General features: G+C 45.5%; 1 protein-coding gene across 3 annotated transcripts in view; it reads left to right on the forward strand.

The window, feature by feature from the left end:
- Window positions 1-18,603, forward strand: part of PDE3B (phosphodiesterase 3B) — a 1,530,363-nt gene that overhangs the window by 777,516 nt on the left and 734,244 nt on the right. For 2 of the 3 annotated variants that reach the window (XM_078681018.1, XM_078681020.1), the window contains exons 8-9: window positions 108-211; window positions 9,512-9,598. In XM_078681018.1, the coding sequence (XP_078537144.1) occupies window positions 108-211; window positions 9,512-9,598 (191 nt within the window). The remainder of the gene's footprint in view (window positions 1-107; window positions 212-9,511; window positions 9,599-18,603) is intronic. The other variant, XM_078681019.1, reaches the window with a different exon arrangement.

Consider the following 18,603-nt stretch of genomic DNA (forward strand, 5'->3'; position numbering starts at 1 on the left):
CTAAGATGCCTTTATCTGTAATCAATATTGATTTACATTTCTTACTAGTTTGTTTTACTAAATGGTGATGAGTGAATTATTGAATTTGATACAATTATTTTTCACAGATAAACACAAAGACAGTGGTACAGAATGCACAGCTTTAAGACGAAAACTAACAGAACTGAATGATCAACGTTCAGGTTGGCCACAAAGTAAACAACTTCATGGGGTAAGAGATGCTCATTTTGTCCAATTTATATTTTTTATATATTTTTTTATTTTGGCTGACTACTATTCAGTCAGAAATAAACTAATTCTAGAGCCCCGGGATATGTAACGCATTGGCAGTTTATTCCTTTGCATAAATATTCACGAATTTCCACTTGTTGGTGTCTTAGGGGTGGACACGATGGGCGAACCTGGCAGTATGACTAGGGATGGGCTGTATTCAGCCCCACACACACTTTAAGGTACCTGATACCAGTCCTACATTTTCCAGACAAGGGAAAGTAAAAGAATATTCCAGAGCCAGTGTTTGGGGAGGTCAGGGAATCCCCCATACAAAAACGTGTTCCAAATATAATTATTGGACCTACAGAACCAATCATCAAAACACCCCTTGACCTGTGGAAGATTCAGAATGACTTCCCAGCTGCTTCGAAGGACTTCCCTACTGTCTAAAAAAACGAAGACTAGACCTGCTTCCCTTGCTTCCAGATTACTCAGAATGACTCCAAGGGTCAGTTGGCTGATATCCTGTGTGAGGTTACAGGGACACAACAAGGTTTAGAGGCCTCCCTACAACTGTCCAGCTGCAACTGGACCTGCCTAGACCTACCTAAATGCCTGCTTCTGAACTCTGCTGGAGTCTTCAAGAGGAAACTCCCATGTCCTGGACCAGGGGCTGGCATCAGTGGAAGATCCTCCAGGAAGAAAAGTTAAGTTTGTGCTCCTCACGACCAGAAATGGGCCCCTTTGCGACAAAACTCTGCCGCTCACACCAGCCGCTAATATCTGGTGCAATCTGCTCTTCATGCCGACAAACGGTCTGGGACGACCGGCAACGGGAGATCTGCAGTACGAGCTTCAGCAACAACAGCCTTCAATGACCTCCAGTGCAAAGCTCCAATGAACACCAGATCTTTATGCTACAGCAACAACTGTTGAAAAGGCTTGACCTGCTCTTCACAGTGAAAGCCTTCTCCTTACGGCCTCCTCCAATCTTAAGAAGGTAACTTTTCAGCAGGACTAACCTGGTCCATGTACCTGGTCTGTGTTCTATCACGGTCAGCCTGAACCTTTGACTTTCCCAGAGTATAGCTCAACCAGATGACCATGGGTGGCACTTTGTGCTTTTCTGTGCTATTTTCACTGAAGACTTTTCAATTTAATATAGCCGGTTCTACTGATTGGATTTTTTGGCGTTCTGGTATCATTTTATTTATTAATTTACTCTATTTTTCTAAATTGGTTTGAGATTTTTCTTGTCATGTTTTCACTTAATTACTGTTAGTGTGCTGCATAAATACATTTCACATTGCCTCCAATTAAAGCCTGACTGCTTTTTGCCGAGCTGTTAGGTTATATGAATTTATAGCGCGCACAGATACTCAACAGTGTCCCGGCGCGTACTTGGAAGAAGTAACCACAAACCAAATCACTATTGAAAGAGGAGGTTTTTCACTTTCTTTTTTAAAGTCACAGAATCTTGTATACTGCGCAGCGCCAAGGGTAAAGCATTCCATGCCAAAGCTGCTTTACGCAGGTAACAGAGGAGTAAGCATAAATTCATTTTGTGACTCTTGTGGTGCACCCTGACAAGAACTGTGGTTGTTGCCTGAATGGGGCTTTCACTCCCTCAACCAATAACCCAATTTCTTACAGTTTCAGAGAGCAAACTGATAGCTAAAACGGGTTAGTGTGGTGTCACACAATGTATGTGCCGCATCGCGCTTTTGTATGTTGAATCTATAACTGGAACTGTTGGTATTCTTCACACATGGTAAAAAAGAAAACACTCAGTACTGCCTGCTACTTCAAAGAATTGGAAGAAATTCAAGTTTTGTTTTTTTAATCCATCTTGTGAAATGTATCATGTGTTTTCATTAAAAAAAAGGTAAAACAAAGGAAGATGCAAAGGAGGACTGGCACTTTTCTCAGATTCTGAGCAGGATGATTTTGTGACATGGGAAATGAAATGGCAAGCAGATATTTGAGGTGTGCGATTTAACAAATTAACAGGGGGACCGGTGGGTCTGGCTGGGTTCTAGGAGCTCATGCTCTAGCCGAGCCCTGAAAATGTTTGGCATGTAAACTGTGCAACAAACACCATAGAAAAATATGATAATTCTTCAGAATCCCCCCAAAATATTTCTTTAATGTGCAGAATAGTTTCAACTTAGTATTTCAAATAGTCACTACATTGAGAGGCATTTACTAAAAGTGACAGTTTTTAAAGATGGACTTGCAAATAGTCATGCCACCTGCATGACAATGCAATTAGTGAGATAAGACACAAATCAGCTGTCATGTACACTATACTTGACCTTCATTTTTACTTGGATAAAATTAGGTTCTATTTAAATCAGACACAAGAGAGGTGCTTGTATAGCACATACAGAATGCAAGATGTTATCAAAACCAATAAGGAACAAGCATTGAAAATGCAATGGGTCTCACTTTGTTTTGAGTTAGAACTATTGGCATTGTAAATGGCCATGTCTTTTATTATGTGTTATGGAGTGTATGTATTTGGTCTGTGATGAAATGATGTGGGTTGGATTGCATTAGTTGTGGAATTGTGTGGCGTGGAATTATGTGGTGTGGAGTGAATTTGTGTAATGTACATGGTGTGCTGTAGAATTATGTGGATATATTCGGGAGTAGAGGTGGGGAAGTCCGCATTAGCTGTGGAGCACCAGTTTCCATACCCAGAGAGACAGGCTTCGTTTCGTCCGCTGGGGCATCTTCTTGTTCACTGTGGCTTTGCCTCAAGTCCCAGTATTTGTCCTTTAGGCCTTCAGGTTACAGTTGGGTTGGCTGCGGTCAGCAACTGGTGTTGTAGACTTACGTAAATGTTCTAAGGTCACAGCCAATGGAGTTGCCACTACAGTTCATCAGATAAATGTTAATTATTGAGCATCTGCGTGATTGTGGGCATGTTTGCCCTCACACCATCCCCGGGTAATCTACAATGAGTGGGAAGTGCACGAGCAGGTCACTCACAGCCCTGTTAAATTCCTCTGAGTGGATGGTTGCCAAACAGGTGATCCCGTCCCACTAGTGGGGCAGGTGGAGAGCCGCACAGGCTGGACATAGCCTACATCTGACAGAGGCCATGGAGACAGAGTACCACTGCCTGGGGCTCTGCTGTGGTGGAGGGAAGCCCTGTTACACCTTACCCATCCGGTACGCTTTGCTAGTTCATGCGGAGGCGCGCCTTGAGGTCTGTGTTTAAAATTTCTCCTAAGATATCCGCTATATAGGTATATATTGAGAAACTGATTATGGCCCATAAGTGCAAAGATGTAAATATAAGCAAGGTTAAAAATTAGTTCAAGTAAATAAGTGAAATAAGCACCAGCAGACCCAATTATTCTGAACTGCAGTCCTGAGATAAAACCATTGCCCGAGAGGCTGAAACAATGCGTTAATGTGCGCGTACCAACCAAAGAGACCTGGCCATTTAGGGCCTTTAATACAAGTGGCCCATAATTTGATTTTGTAAATTGCACACCAGGTCAATGCCAAAAAAGAATAAAAGAGACAGGAAGAGCATCAGATTGAAAGGTTTGATGCTGGATATGAGGTCAGAAGAAGATTAAGATCTACCTCTTGTCCTGCTTCCAAAAATTCATCAATCTGGTGAAGACTCTCACAGACAGAGATATCCAGATTACAGATAAAATATCACTTTCAAGACCGTCATTGACACTTATCGTCAATGTCAAAACCAGGGCCATCGAGGGTTTCAGCGGCGACATGCTTCCCTCAAATGAACAGTCAATGTCTGCTTATCAGTTTTGACGATCAGCGTCTATGATGCCGAAGATCATGACGGCACCTGACGATGTCTGCGTTAACACAAATGTTGTCAAAGGCATCGATCACAATCTCAGCTAGCGCCGTTGGCAAAAAAAAATCCTCTACGCAGTCAGATCCTTCTCCCTAGACATCAAGAATCTCCCAAGTGGTACTCTTCTTCACCAGGATGATCTGGATCGCCTTCTGCCCGTTCCACAGTATCTCCAGTATCCTGTGATCCAGTTATTCAAATGGATGAACCTCTTAATCTGTTGAGTGGTAATACCTCCAGATGATCCCTTGCAGACACACTTGGATGCCATACATCTCTTATCAATTAGAAGAGCATTGAAGGCAATTGCCATGTCTCCAGTCAGAAAGTGGAAGCTTCCTTCACCAATTAAGCCAACACCACCCAGAGCTCCCTCTGACAGAAGGGATGCATCCTGTTCCTTAAACAGATCGAGTTCATCTTATACTGAATTGACACATATGTCCTAGACTCAGTTGCTACCACATTCACCATCTAGAGTATCTCCTCTAGATGATATTCTTACCTTTCACAATGCTTTAATTAGAGAACTGACTAAATTGAGCATCAGTATAAACGTGCCACTACCAATGGTTTGTCATCCTTGAAACTCTGCAGCCAAGGGCAGCTCTAAAGCCTTTTCTGCCAGGTCTGTTGGACATTGTGGAAGAAAAATTTCTTAACTCAGTCTCCCTTAAAGTCCAAGACGACTTAAGAAATATAAGCCACCCCAACAAGATCCTGATTTTCTTAAAAGGGATCTTAATCCTGACTCAATCATAGCTACAGCTGTTATATGGAAGCATGTTCCGGCTCCAGAATAGACCGCTCCTTCTTTTAGAGCAAAAGAATAGATACTACAAGGAAAAATATCTGCTGTACGGCTTCCACTCACCTAAAAAATATCAATGCAACAGCTCTATTGGGGAAATATCACAGAGAGATATGAGTTGGTATGACATATTGTGTTTCTGATCTATCATCACAGAGGCAACAAGATTATTTAGAAATGGTTAAACAAGGCTCTTCAATCTCAACCATTCAATCAGTGCTGCTGTTGATTCAGTTGAGATCTCAGCTACATCGTTCTGTCATGGGATTTCATTAATAAGATATTGACATAAATTGCTGCAGAATGTCCCAAGGCCATCCATGTACATTAACAGTATCTAAGACAGTTAAGTGTTGTGGAATAACCTTGAATCCCCCTCCTCAAAGGGTACTTTCAAACATCCTCTAGCCTTGAACATATACTGAATGTTTTTTGATAAATGTTTTGCCGATGAAATACAAAAAGAGGTTCCTTTGATCTCAGAGGCAGAAACATTTGACCTAAAGACAGCCTTTAATGCTTCAGATTCGAACGCTCCTGCAGACCCAGTACCCTACCCATTTTGCAAACTTTGTTTACATTAGCTTCAACTCATCAAACACTTATGGCATAGTGCACTTTTTCTGAAGATTTTGATCTGGCATGCTGACGTTTTTTTAGATTGGTTTTGGGCTGATTTCTCAATTTTTCATTCACGGTTCTCAAGTCTGTTTGGCAGATTCCCTAGACTCCTGTTGATCATTGGCTGTGGTATTTTGATTTTTCTTCTAAGGAAAAGCCAGTGCAACCTACAACATTGAGTTTGGTTATCCAGCTGCACAAAAATGCTGTGAGACCCTGGTATTTTATTTCCGCTTTGAATGGCTGTAGTTAGTGAGTGAGTACAGGACTCTATCCTTTCGCAAAATGAGTGCTCTGCAAGTGAGACCGGTCTACTGGTGCTTTAAACTGTTTGCAATGGACAGTGCTTGAACTGCCACTGGCATTACCCCCTATGACATTCACCAATATAAAACAACTTCAGCGATCACTGAAGTTGCATCCAACTTATTGAAGAGCACTGCCTCTGCCAATCGTGAAGTGTGCTCAGAATGATGGAGAAATGCCAACAGCTTCAATGCTAGAAGCTTCCGATATGACTAGAATTGACGATGCCATCCCTGGGTACCTTGAAAATACAGGATTTCCATCTCCTTCGCCAAACAGGTGCTGCGAAGTCAAAAGAAACTCTCCAAGTACAGTGGTAAAGACTCCCGGATATTATGGCAAATACATAACACCATCACCAGTTGGGAAAAACGGATCCACGTGCGCAGTGATTTCTCAGTCTAACGAGATAGTACTGTTCATGCTTTTCTAAAATTAAAAGATGAGGAGTATAATACATTGGACAGTTTCTACCTTTTTATGTTTTATCTTTTGCACCTGGCTGCGTTAATTGAAAACCAAATTATATTGCCTAGTTTCCCTTTTATCAACACATATATTTTTTAAGTGTTATCATATGCAATGCTTTTGTTTATTCATATATCTTCCAAGTGCTTTTATATACTGTTTTATTAACACTTTTTATTTGCATTGTTTTCTATGATCGTTCATAAATCTTATGATTGTGTGAAATGTATATATTCCTTTTTAATGGGATATATGTCTTCAAAAATAGTCTATCTCAACTACCAGTCCGGGGATTGTTCTCAATACAGGGACAGGTCTCATTTAGGCTGCTTGTTTTAATTTCTTGATTGCAGTTAGTTTTCCTTTATTTCTATCAGAAAGTGTGAAACTCCTAGAGCATATGTAAAAAAAGCGGATATCATCATGCCTGACAACCATGTAGGCTGACATATTTTTTGTTTAATGGGTGCAGCCATTACAAAATGCCCCCCAGAGTTCAAGGTTTTTGTTTACAAAGATGGAGGCTTAATAGCATCTGGACAGAGCTGACCTATTTTGTGCCATGTTAGTTTATTCTTAGAGAAGATTTACTGTCCCCAAACCCTGTTTTGTTTTGTAAATATGAGATAAAATCTGTGGCAAATGAAATGTAGACCCCATAATTTGACTGTTGATTAGGAGAGGCCTCCATGCTAGCAATATTGTGACACCTGCTTGCCGAGCACCTTACTCTGTCAGAGATGTGGTTGCAGAAGCCATGCAGGTGTCCTTTACCAAGAGCAAACTGTCTTTGACAGTGTTCTGATAAGGAATAGTGAAGTCAACTATTCAAATGTATGCTGTGCCATGCAACCTAAAAAACTTTCAAATTCAAAGAGGATGGTTTGTTATTTATGGCTTCAGTTAAGGTTTACAATGCTGTGGGGAGCTCGAAAGTCACGCTCCACTCCCAGACGCACTGTGTTAAAGGATATCAAATCCAACCTATGTTTTTCAGTTTAACCGCATTCACAAATTGTCCAATTTAATCCACATTATTTTCCACATTTTGTTCTTGTTTCACTTGATCCACATATAGGACGTAACGTGTAAGGAATGCTTCCCATATTCGCGTATGCCCATCCAGACTTCTTCGCACATACGATCCAAGTACACAAAGATGATTCAAAGCAGCATGTCTTTATTAAAAATCCAATGCATTTTGGGCTAATTTCCAGCCCTTCGTCAGGGGTAACTGCAAGTTAACAATTACAGCATTACTAAGATGTTCCATTATCCACTATGATCACAGAAATCATTATTGCATCTTACATATGTGACCTTTTGTGCATCAAAAACACAACTCAATATTAAACCCCCCCTGTGACCCTCTAAACATTATTCTTTCATCCCTCTAACAAAATAAGAATGAAAACAACATTACTGCAACCTGCATTACATTTCTTATCGAAGCTTTCTATCACCCCGCGCTCTCTCTGATTTCCTCTTCCACCCATCTGCCAAATCTCATTTGACATTTGCCTACTCCTAAAACTACGCCTACTTAATCATGGTAACAAGTAAGTTCTAGTTCTCTTTCAAATTATCAGATTTACTTCTATCTCTGCGGGACAAACATTCAACAAGCTCCGACGCTCTGCTAAAGCTTTTCTGTGTTACACGTACTCCTTGTTTCTTAACGACCCAACTCAAAACGTACCTGCTCATTATGTGATCTGTTAACCGCTCGGCGTGCGCCTAAGGCAGTTGGTGATTCCGTGTACCCACCCTTCCGTTACAGCCCACTTATAAAACCACGTGTTCCCTCCTTGTTTTTAAAGCATCTCATACTTTATTACATCATCTACAAGTTGCTGCTTTAAAAACTATAATGCCCATAATGCACTTAGAGATACAAATGGTAATCTTTTCTAAATTAAGTGTGTGTGCGCAAAGTAGATTTCTGCATGTTTTTCAAGCATAGCCAATTTTTATTTCTAACATTCAGGTGTCCACTTTTCTTAATAAAAACTCGCTGTCTCGCCATATGTGAATTATAAAAGATTATACTTTTAAATTCAACTTTTTTATCCTGGGTGCCAAAGTTAAGGTTTAGCATAGTGCTTAGAAATAGCTTTATGGTATTAGGGTGTCAGAACCTCAGTAATACTGTTAGATACATTAATAATGTTTTCACGGACCATTACATGCTGAACAAATTTTATTTTTGCATTCTGTTTGGTTACCGTACATATTTTATGCAGTAGATTAAGGATTTTAAAATAAACATTTTAAACTGCATGTACCCGTGTCTAGTGTTTTCTTTGAGTGTTATAATCATATATGTGAGACTCTTTGTATTGCCACTGTGTCCCTGAATTCATCTAGGGGGACTGAGAATAATCTTAACACTGCCTGTGCAAGGTTCCACAGTGGGTTTATGTTGGGTCTGCGGTCCAACCGGCTTTCCAATTCAATGTTGATAAATTGAACTTAATTCTTGCATGAGGGGTTTAGAAATCCAACCCCTGCAGCTCTCGAGACCACTCCCCACATTTCATATTGGTGTTCTCTGCATAGCTGTCTGGCCCATTGTTTTTGGATTCCCGATGCAGAATTCTTGTGTGACTTAACAGTTGATGACCATGACTTCAGGGAGGGATGTGCACAGCTTAATGGGTTTGGGTTGCATTCTCCTACTTGTTTGACTATGGCACGTGATTGAGAAGCTCCTATTTGTTTTTAGAAGCCCTGAAAGTTCGAGGTGTATGAGTGCACATGGCAGGCTATAAGTTAAATTAGCACTCTGACTGGAATGTTGAGAGCTTGTCAGACAATCGTTATAGGTCTGCTTGATGGCTGCATTCTCCTAGTTCGTCCCTTCTGTGCTCTTGTGCTGAACTGTTCCTCGAAGCCCTTCTTCCCAACACATTCCTCGGCTGGTCTTTTTTGAGCCCAGTACTGTATTATGAATATCTTCTCCTCCAGTATGTCTTGCGATTTCGTTAGAAGATTCTCCAACTCCTCATTAGAAGAGTCTTTGTTGAAAGTAACAAGTTTCTGTCACGTGATTATGATCCATATACTGGTTTTGAGAGAGAACTTAAACTGTCCGTTATATGTTTTAGTAAAAGGCTCCAAGTGACCTTTTTCTGGGTGAGAGCTTTGGTCATTTGAAAGGACAATTGTCTTTTGATTATTTGCTACGTTGCTTGCTATTTTGCAAGTTAGACTTTGGGTTGTCCGACATGCTCTCTTATTTTTAACAGATGGTGCATGGGAGAGGAATTGCTTCAACCGAAAGAACACAGGGAAGTGTTGGACCGGACTCCGCACGAGGACCCCAAGGACCAGAGGTAAGGGAGAAATGTTTCCAGGGGTGCTAAGATGTACAAAAAGAAAGTGTGACAGTAAAATGAAGCAAAACTTTAGGTATAGTCTAAGTGTGGTTGATCTGTTTTGCTTGCGTGCTTCCATGGCTTACATTGTTTTGTGGTTAATGTATTGTCAAAAAGGATGTTCATAGATGTCGTCGTGGAAGGAGATGACAAAAAATATAACAAACCTTGACAAAGCCAGTAGGCTTCGCATATGAAAGTTATTGGCTTTGGCATTGATTTAAGCCATATTGTGCAACAGCGCATATACTGTGCAGCATGGCTAAGAATACTTATAAAAACACCATATGGCCATATTGCTTAAAAAAAATATATATTTTGTTTTTTAACCGTGAGGTGTGGCTCTATGGATGAGGCAACATAGAGAGAAGTAGGTCAGGAACGAAGGACACAGGTGGGGGAGAGGACAGAGGAGAACGGGATAGGCAAGTACACAGACAAAGGATCTAAGGGGAGCACACAGACAACAGAAGGTGGGCAGGAAGTAAGCAAATGGACAACTGAGGGTGGGTGTGAGGGGCAGCACGCTGGCAACAGGATATGAAGCATACGGACAACGTAGGATGACATGAGGGTAAGGGGAAGCACATGGACAATGGAAGGTCGGCTAGAGAGGCTAGGGACATGCAGAAGCATAGGGACTGGGGTTGGAAAACGGGGAGAAGTACACAAGGAAGGCAGCTGGAATACACATGCCCTCTTGTAGAGTGCTTAAACAAAAGTAAAAAAATTAGCGAGCAGTGTAAAAAAACAACAAAAAAAAACAGTCATTCGTCCATGCTCCAGGGAAGGGATAACCCCAAGAAAGGAAACTGTTGAATTAGACGCAAGCAATGAGAGCAACAATGAAGCAAACAATTGTAAGTAACGGGTGGGCTCTAAGTAAGGTTAAACAATATCTTGCAGCACTCTGCGCCTGCACTGTCCGAGTAAAGACCTAAGAATTGGTTTGGAAGGTTGGACTTGGAGGAGTCCAGAGAATAGAAAATGAGTACTAGTGTGAGCGTATGGTATAGAGTGGTAATTGGGAAGATAGGCATGAGTGCTAAGACTCAAAACAACAGTCCCTTGAATGTTGAACATGTGGGAGAAAGAGACCCTCTGATATATCCACATGACCCCTTTACAAGTCCCTCCGAGTATTGACTGAAGGTTGGTCGAATACAAGCAGACATTTGAGTGAGAGTGCTTGATATCTCCCTGCCTTTCTCCACTAGGTCATGTTTACTTCCCTAGCTCCCTTCTCAGAATGAGCTGTGGGCACAAGGGCTGCAGGCCCTTTTCCCTTTTACTCTGGTGTGAGTAACGTGTGAAGGGTGATGATGGGTGCTGTGCAACGAAACATAGTGAGCCCCATCGAAAGGGTTCCCGGCCCATACTATGCACCAACAATATGGTAAAGGCACTTCCAAATAATTAGAAGAGTGGAGTTCACTAATGAGGGCAAAAAGAATGCCTTTCTTAAGCATGGTTCCTTTGATGCAGAAAGACTTACTAATTTACAGAAGAAACTGAAGGATCCTAGAAAAAAATTGATGCTGAACAAGGACCTCTATTCTCACAATGGTATGACGAGGCCCACTAATGTTAAAATGAATCCCAATTTGAGTCTTGAGAGATCAAGAAGAAAATTACATACCAAATTAGTCACCTTAGGAGCAGAGTTGGGCCTTGTGCTCCATCTGCACAATGTCTTACATATCTATTCCCCCAGATCACTGAACCACAGAACATGGAGAAAGAGTGAAGGCACAAAGCAGGAAGATCTGTTAGTCTTGTTCCCTATGCCTGCTGATGGGGCTAGGGTATGCAATTGTTGTTGTTCCTGGAAACTGAGGAACACCTGTGGGACCACAAGCAGCTGGAGCATAAGAGGTAATGCAAAAGCAAATGCTGCAATGCACTGAGCTAGAAGTACAGCAGCCAGGTCAAATGCGGATTCCACCACTGTGGATTGGCATAGAGTGTGTGCCCATTCCTCCTGTGAAAGTAGAGACCTACGAGATCGAAGTCCCACTTTTACCCTTTTAAAACTTGACACAAACTGCAAAATGGCAGTCCAGAAGGCATCCCCTTTCTCCTGATCCAAATGATGCCGATGATGAGGACCCCTCTCCCCTTGTGGGAATACTCCCACAGTCTGAGTTAGATTCACAGTCCCCATGTGGCAGACTTCCTGGACTTCTCTGATTTCATGAGTATCAAGACACAATTCTGCAGTATTTGAGCAAGTGCCACTCAGTTCCTGGCATTTAGAATTACTCTGAGGGGACACTCACCTACCCACATACTCAAGCGCCTAAATACCCTCACGGGTGCTCAGTGGCGGCTGCTATTTAATGGGAGTGGCAGGGGAGGGAAGGTGGGGAAGATAAATAAAATAAAGAAAAAAATACCACATACCTGCACTCCGGCCGGGCGCTGCCTCTCAGTCCTCTTCGTCACTCCAGGAACAGGAGAGGAGCAGGACCCAGGAAGTACCCAGACTCCCCTGACCAATCACAACACTGTCTTACAGCAGCGTTGTGATTGGTCTGAGCGTCGTGGTTTGGTGCTCAGAGAGGGGACTGGGGGCCTGGGCATGTTCTCCACCCTGGCTGTAGTACAGCTGGGGTGGAGAACATGCAAATTGCGCATGACTCTGTCGCCTGCCATAGTGGGCCGACCAAACATTCATGTGCATTAAAGAGAGTGCCAACATTATTCCTGTGACATCCTGCCCCCACCCCTAACCAGCTGGGCCACAGCCGGAAAAATAAAATGAGTTCTCTTTTTCTTTTTTCAACTGCTCACAAAGCATTGGGGTTCTGCAAGCTCCTTAGCAGAGGAGCCGACCCTGTGGGTGATTAGTGTGCTGTACAAATTGCCATAATAGTTTTGAGAAAAACTACAAAGTGTTTTTGAGGTGTACCAATCCAGTTGGGCTAATTTGAATCCACTGTTGCAATTGGTTGTGACGCGTGAGGTGAGAGTCTGGTGGAGAAAGCTCCTTGAGTGAGAGTGGGCACTTGGAAATTATGGAGAGTTATACACAGCGAACAATGCATTGTTATATGAAGACTTAAATATGTGTTCAATGAAATCCGATTGGACTAATATCTGGAATTAGAATAAGGGTGAGGCACCTGCTGAATATTTTGACAGACTGAATGATGTTTGGAAGGTATTTGGACATAACCCGCCCCACAGAACAGGCTAATGTAGCCATAGGTGCTGCTTTTGTGCAGGTATTACTGAAGATTGGGAGCTCGTTAACGACAATCTGCACTGAGTAGCGGACTAAGAAGCTGGCTGAACTGAGGACGGTTGCAAATAATTTGTCTAGCAAGACAAAAATAAAGAAATACTGAATCAAAATTGGCAATAAAACTGTAAACTATTCAGACTATACAATTCTACGATTAATGCACTAGGCCTCCCCAATCAGTCTGGCTTCCATCAAGTTGTCGAAAAACCCTACTCTACAGTTTAGGAAAGTCCAAGATGTTATAACTGTTATGTTTTCCCTTATCCCAATAGACCAGAACAGCTTTAAGGGGAATTGTCATTGGTGCTAAAGATACTACATGCTTTATTGACGTGGACCTAGTTGTTCAGCTCTAAACATTTCATAGTTACCTTCTTACCTCTTTCTGGCATGTCCTAACCCATAGTTGGTATTTCCAACAACAAGCTCCACATCATATTACTAATTTCATATCAGTTTCTGTGGGACCCATTAGTGATGAGCATTCCTTTTTGCTTAGACTTAACTCCCCAATAAATTTGTTAAGCATGAACATCTTATGCAAGTACAATGTAACTGTGCTTTGTACCTAGGAAGGGGTGTTCTGAAATGAGCCTCACCCACAGGATAACCAGGTATTTGCTCTATCTTCAGTTTCATGTTTATTTTTTATTTGTGTTACGAAACTCCTAAGAGGTCCTCATAAAGTTCTCAAAAAGCATATATTCTAAAATTGTGCAATAAAAAGTAACAAAAGTGAAATTTTGTACTCCTGAATACATCAAAACTAGCCCAATATTAGATCCAGTGAAGTGTCCAGAGTTTAAAATACATGTTAAACAATTTCACATTACACAGCGAGAGATTGCACCTAGCACATTAAGTGCCAATAATGCTTCTAGTGCAAAATATGCAAAAAACTGTATATGGAGTAAGCCAGTTGTAGTAACAAGACAGAATGGAAAACAAGTGATAAAAAGCCAAATTCTAGCTTAGGTCATCCTCAATAACATTCAAACCCGAGCATCGTTAATATAGCTTTAAGAAACACTTAATATAAAAAAAAAAGAAAAAGTTAAGCACTTTGTAGCAAAACATATTATTTGGACGTTCATAAAGGAAGTGAAGAGCAGTTGAGCCTGAGAGAATAGATGGCTGCAAACATATACCCCTTTGCGACATCCAACAACATAATAGAGCTGGGCAGACAAATAGCACATGGTTAAGATCCTTGGGGCCTTTTTGGCACAGATTACAGACCAGCGAAGAGCCATCCCATTTGGCTAAAAGAGGATTTAACTGGAGCAAACCCTGCCTCAGGAGTAACCAAAAATGGGGCAAATTCCAAAAGATATAAGGCTGTGCTTTATTTATCATAAAAGAGTCTGTAGAGAGATGGCATCCCCTCTTTTTAGTTCAAGCCTCCCTGTCCAGTTGAAAACTCAAGGCCCTTGTGGCCTGTTTCAAACTATTACTTGTTGCCTGTTTCAAACTATTACTTGTTGCACTGTTAAAATTAGATTCAACGATGTATCAAGTTGTGGCAAATCTTACGCAACCACAACATTTCTATGAATTTGAGAATTCTCCTTTAGGCCACCCAAAACTTTTCTTTATACAGGACCTTAACCAGCCATCGTCACTCTTCTCAAGACACACAACCAACCCAGCGTACCTGCCAGAACCTCGACGAAGGCACTTCTAAGACCAAATTGTAGCCTTAAAGCTGCCACTGTAAAAGCTGTATTGTCTGAAGCTAAACTTATAAGGACTCGACCTTCCATCATATTAAACAAGTAAAAAATGCATCAATCGATTCTAATCCATACAACAGAGAAACATGAATTTTGGCTCGCTACACCTAATAAAAGTGAAAATGTCTTCTCCCAGTGGCCCTATAGAAGGCACCCAGACATTTTGCCTGAGAATTGGCTTTACTCATGTTCTTTTCCAAATGGGCTTTTTCACTTCAATTCCCACATATTATCTCCCTCAAAAAAGATGTATGATTTCACAGTTTCTAACTTTTGAGCACCTCTGGACCATGTGAGGTTTTTGTATTTCGGTGGCTTCCTCCCATGAAAGCACACAATTTTGCTTTTTGTTGTATTGGTCTTTAAATAATGGGTGTAAGCGAAATGTTGCAATGCCTGCAGACGGCTAATTAACCACATTGGGGGCAGGGTATAGTAAGCAAACAGTAGGCTTTCCCCAAATTAACACAGATATCCTCACTCTGGGTCAAATAGTAAGTTAGATCGGAAATGTATAGGGAGAAAAGAAAAACGGCTAGCGGACACCCATGATCTGAAAGAGACACGTTAGTGATAGATTCCTTACCTTAGAATATCCCCAGGCGAGAGACTGGATCCGGAAATGTTTGCGTAGCAATACCCCTGCGCGTCGGTAGGCGTCGTCAGCGGCTCAGCGTCCGTCGTCGGCGTCGTTAGCGCCGGAATGACGTAGTCGGAGTACTTAGACGCCGCCCATGCGCGCTGACGTCAGTTCTTCTTTTTTCCGCGCCAGCTAGCGCTGATCCGGAGAAGCTCTACCCCTAGTCATTTTTTGACTAAAACTTTTGATCTTTTTGATCATTTTTCTACTCGAGTCTTCGATTCCAACGGTGCCGGTAGGGATGCCCAGGTTCAAGCCCTGTTCGAAGTGCGACCGACTGATGTCGGTCACGGACCCCCATCGCCGGTGCCTGAAGTGCTTAGGCCTCGACCACGACGACCGCACCTGCTCCGACTGCCGGGCCCTGACGTCGAAGGCTAGGCAGGAGCGGTCCCGCAAGCGGCTCGAGCTCCGGCAATCGGCCCTGCGCCGCTCCAGGTCCCACGGGAGGTCGAGGGACCGGTCGCGGGGTCGGAGTCCCCGCAGCTTTGGGAGTGGACATCGGTCGTCGGGATCCAAGTCCTCAGGTAAGAGGCATGAGAGGTCGGAGCGGCATCATCGCTCCTCCGACCTACCCCGACACTCGCACGATGCGGCCGGGGGTTCGGGCGACACAGCCCACGCGGCTCCAAGAGAGTCGCAAGCGTCGCCGCCTGCCCCACACCTTCGGGTCCCTGGGCACGGCGCGACGCCGGAGGAGGTCGAGCGGTACCTCATGGCCATGAAGTCCCTCCCTCCTCGGCCGGGGCCCGCGGCGCCTTCGGGCCCGGCGGTCCCGGCTGGAGGCCCTAGCGGGTCGGACGCTTCGGCCCCGACGCCGCCGGGTGCTTCGGCGCCGCCGGCGACTTCGGTCCCGGCGCCGCAGGACCTCACCGGACCCGCTTCCGGATCCGGGTCGTCGCCGGTCGACCTCACGACCTCACCGGCGCCGGCCCCGAGGGTGTCGCCCCCGGCGCCCGTTGCGGGCGCCGTCCCCAATCTTCCCTTCGGTCCGACTCTGGCGCCGGAACGGCGCCGCTGGGCACCGCTTCCGACGGCCTTTGGAGATTTTTATTTCCATGAGGAGGCCCAGTCTGTTGACCCTGAGTTACAGGAGACTGGTGACGGAGGTGATTGAGAGGGGTCTGAGGACCCTCTGGCACAGGAGTGCCAGTCTCAAGAGGACTGGACATATGAGCTTGGGGAGGCCAGTGGTATTGACACCTCGCCAGACACTGGATTTGTCTCCCCTCCAACCGTGGCTACGGAGGAGGGGGCTGCTTATGGTGTAGTGTTAACGAGGGCAGCCAAGGCCTTGGGCCTTGAGCTCCCCGTTGCGGCCGTGAGGACTAACCTCCTCACTGAGGTTCTTAAACCGCAGGCAAGCTCCAGTGAGCCTCTTCTGCCGTTTAATGAAGCCTTATGTGACGTTCTTGTGGGCGCTTTGTCCAAGCCCGCCACGGGTCCGCCTGTGGATAGGAACGTGGCCAGACGCTACCGCCCGGCTCCGGGTGACCCTTGCTTTTTGTCCACCCATCCCACCCCGAGAGCCTGGTTATCCAGGCCTCCACTTCCCAGACCGCATTCCCGACGGTCCCGCCCGATCGGGAATCCAAGAGATACGAACAGTTCGGGAAGAAAGTGTTCTCGTCCCTGAGTTTGGGACTGCGGTCTGTCAATACCGCGTGTCTCTTGGGCCGCTACACCCACACCCTGTGGGACACGGTCGCGGACGTGCTGCCACAATGCCCGGAGGAGGTCTGGGCTAAACTCGCCCGAGCCCTTGTGCAGGTTCGAGATGCGGCACGATACTCTATCCGGTGTGGACTGGATACCACGGACTCACTGGGCAGGGCGATGGGAACGACGGTGGCGGTTCGCCGCCACGCCTGGTTGAGGTCCGCCAATTTCTCGGCCGATGTCTAGGCCACCCTCCTGGATATGCCGTTCGATGGCCGTCGCCTTTTTGGCGACAAGGCAGACCATGCGCTGGAGCGCTTTAAGGACTCCAGGGCTACGGCCAAGTCCTCAGGCCTCTCGGCCACGCGCCAGCAATCGGGTGCCTTTCGCTCCTTTCGTGGCCACGGAAGGGGCGTCCCCACACGTGCTGCCAGCCACGCACCGCAGAATACCCAGCAGCGCGGTGGCGGCCGTCGAAACCGCCGTGGCGGCGGCGGTCGGGGTCAGCGGCGAGGCCAGTCCACACCTCCCTCCGCAGCACCTGCCTCCAAGCCTTCCTAGTCCGAGCTTTCAGGCCCATGTGACGCCTGTGGGAGGCAGGGTTCGCCATCACCACTTCCACTGGCGCACTGTCACATCGGACAGGTGGGTGCTGCAAATCGTCCGAAGGGGCTATTCCCTCCCCTTCGAGGCGACCCCTCCAGCCATGCCACCGCAATTCCACCGCGTGTCGGGGGATCTCTTGCAACTTCTGCAAGAGGAAGTCACGGCCCTCTTGGCCAAGGGGGCCATCGAGCGCGTTCCTGGGCCAGAAGTAGGGTGTGGATGTTACTCCCACTACTTTCTGGTGCCCAAGAAGGGCAAGGGGGGCCTGCGCCCGATCTTGGACCTACGGAACGTCAACGGCTTCCTCCGTCAAGAGAAGTTCAAGATGCTGACTTTGGCTCAGGTCTTAGCTGCCCTGGACCCCGGAGACTGGATGGTAGCGTTGGACTTGCAGGACGCTTATTTTCACATCCCCGTCCTGCCGGCCCACCGGCGTTACCTGCGGTTCACGGTAGGCCACGAGCACTTTCAGGTTACCGTGCTCCCCTTTGGCCTTACCAGCGCCCCACGGGTGTTCACGAAGGTGATGGCGGTGGTCGCAGCTCATCTGCGCCGGTTAGGGGTGTCAGTCTTCCCCAACCTCGACGACTGGTTGTTGAAGGCGGGCTCGCCCCAGACAGTCGTCAGCCACCTCCAGACTACGGCCGACCTCCTGCATTTGCTGGGGTTCTCCATCAATGTGCCGAAGTCGCACCTGTGTCCCTCTCAGAAGCTCCTCTTCATCGGAGCGGTTCTAGACTCGGCGCAGTTTCGGGTTTACCCTCCCGAACAGCGGGTTCGGGATATTCAGGCTCTGATTCCCATCTTTCGGCCTTTTTCCCGAGTCTCGGTCAGGTTGACGCTGTGGCTTCCGGGGCTGATGGCCTCCTGCATCCTACTGGTGCGTCACGCCCGGTGGCGGATACGGGCTCTGCAGTGGGACCTGAAGTTTCAGTGGGCACAGCATCAGGGCAACCTGTCCGATCACGTCTTGATCTCGGAGGGCACTGCAAGACAGTTGCAGTGGTGGCTCACGGACCGCGATTGGGTCAGTGGCAGATCCCTCTCCCTACCCCACCCGGAGCACGTAGTTGTGACG

Source organism: Lissotriton helveticus, chromosome 3_1 (genome assembly GCF_964261635.1).
Source record: "Lissotriton helveticus chromosome 3_1, aLisHel1.1, whole genome shotgun sequence".
Lineage (NCBI taxonomy): Eukaryota > Metazoa > Chordata > Amphibia > Caudata > Salamandridae > Lissotriton > Lissotriton helveticus.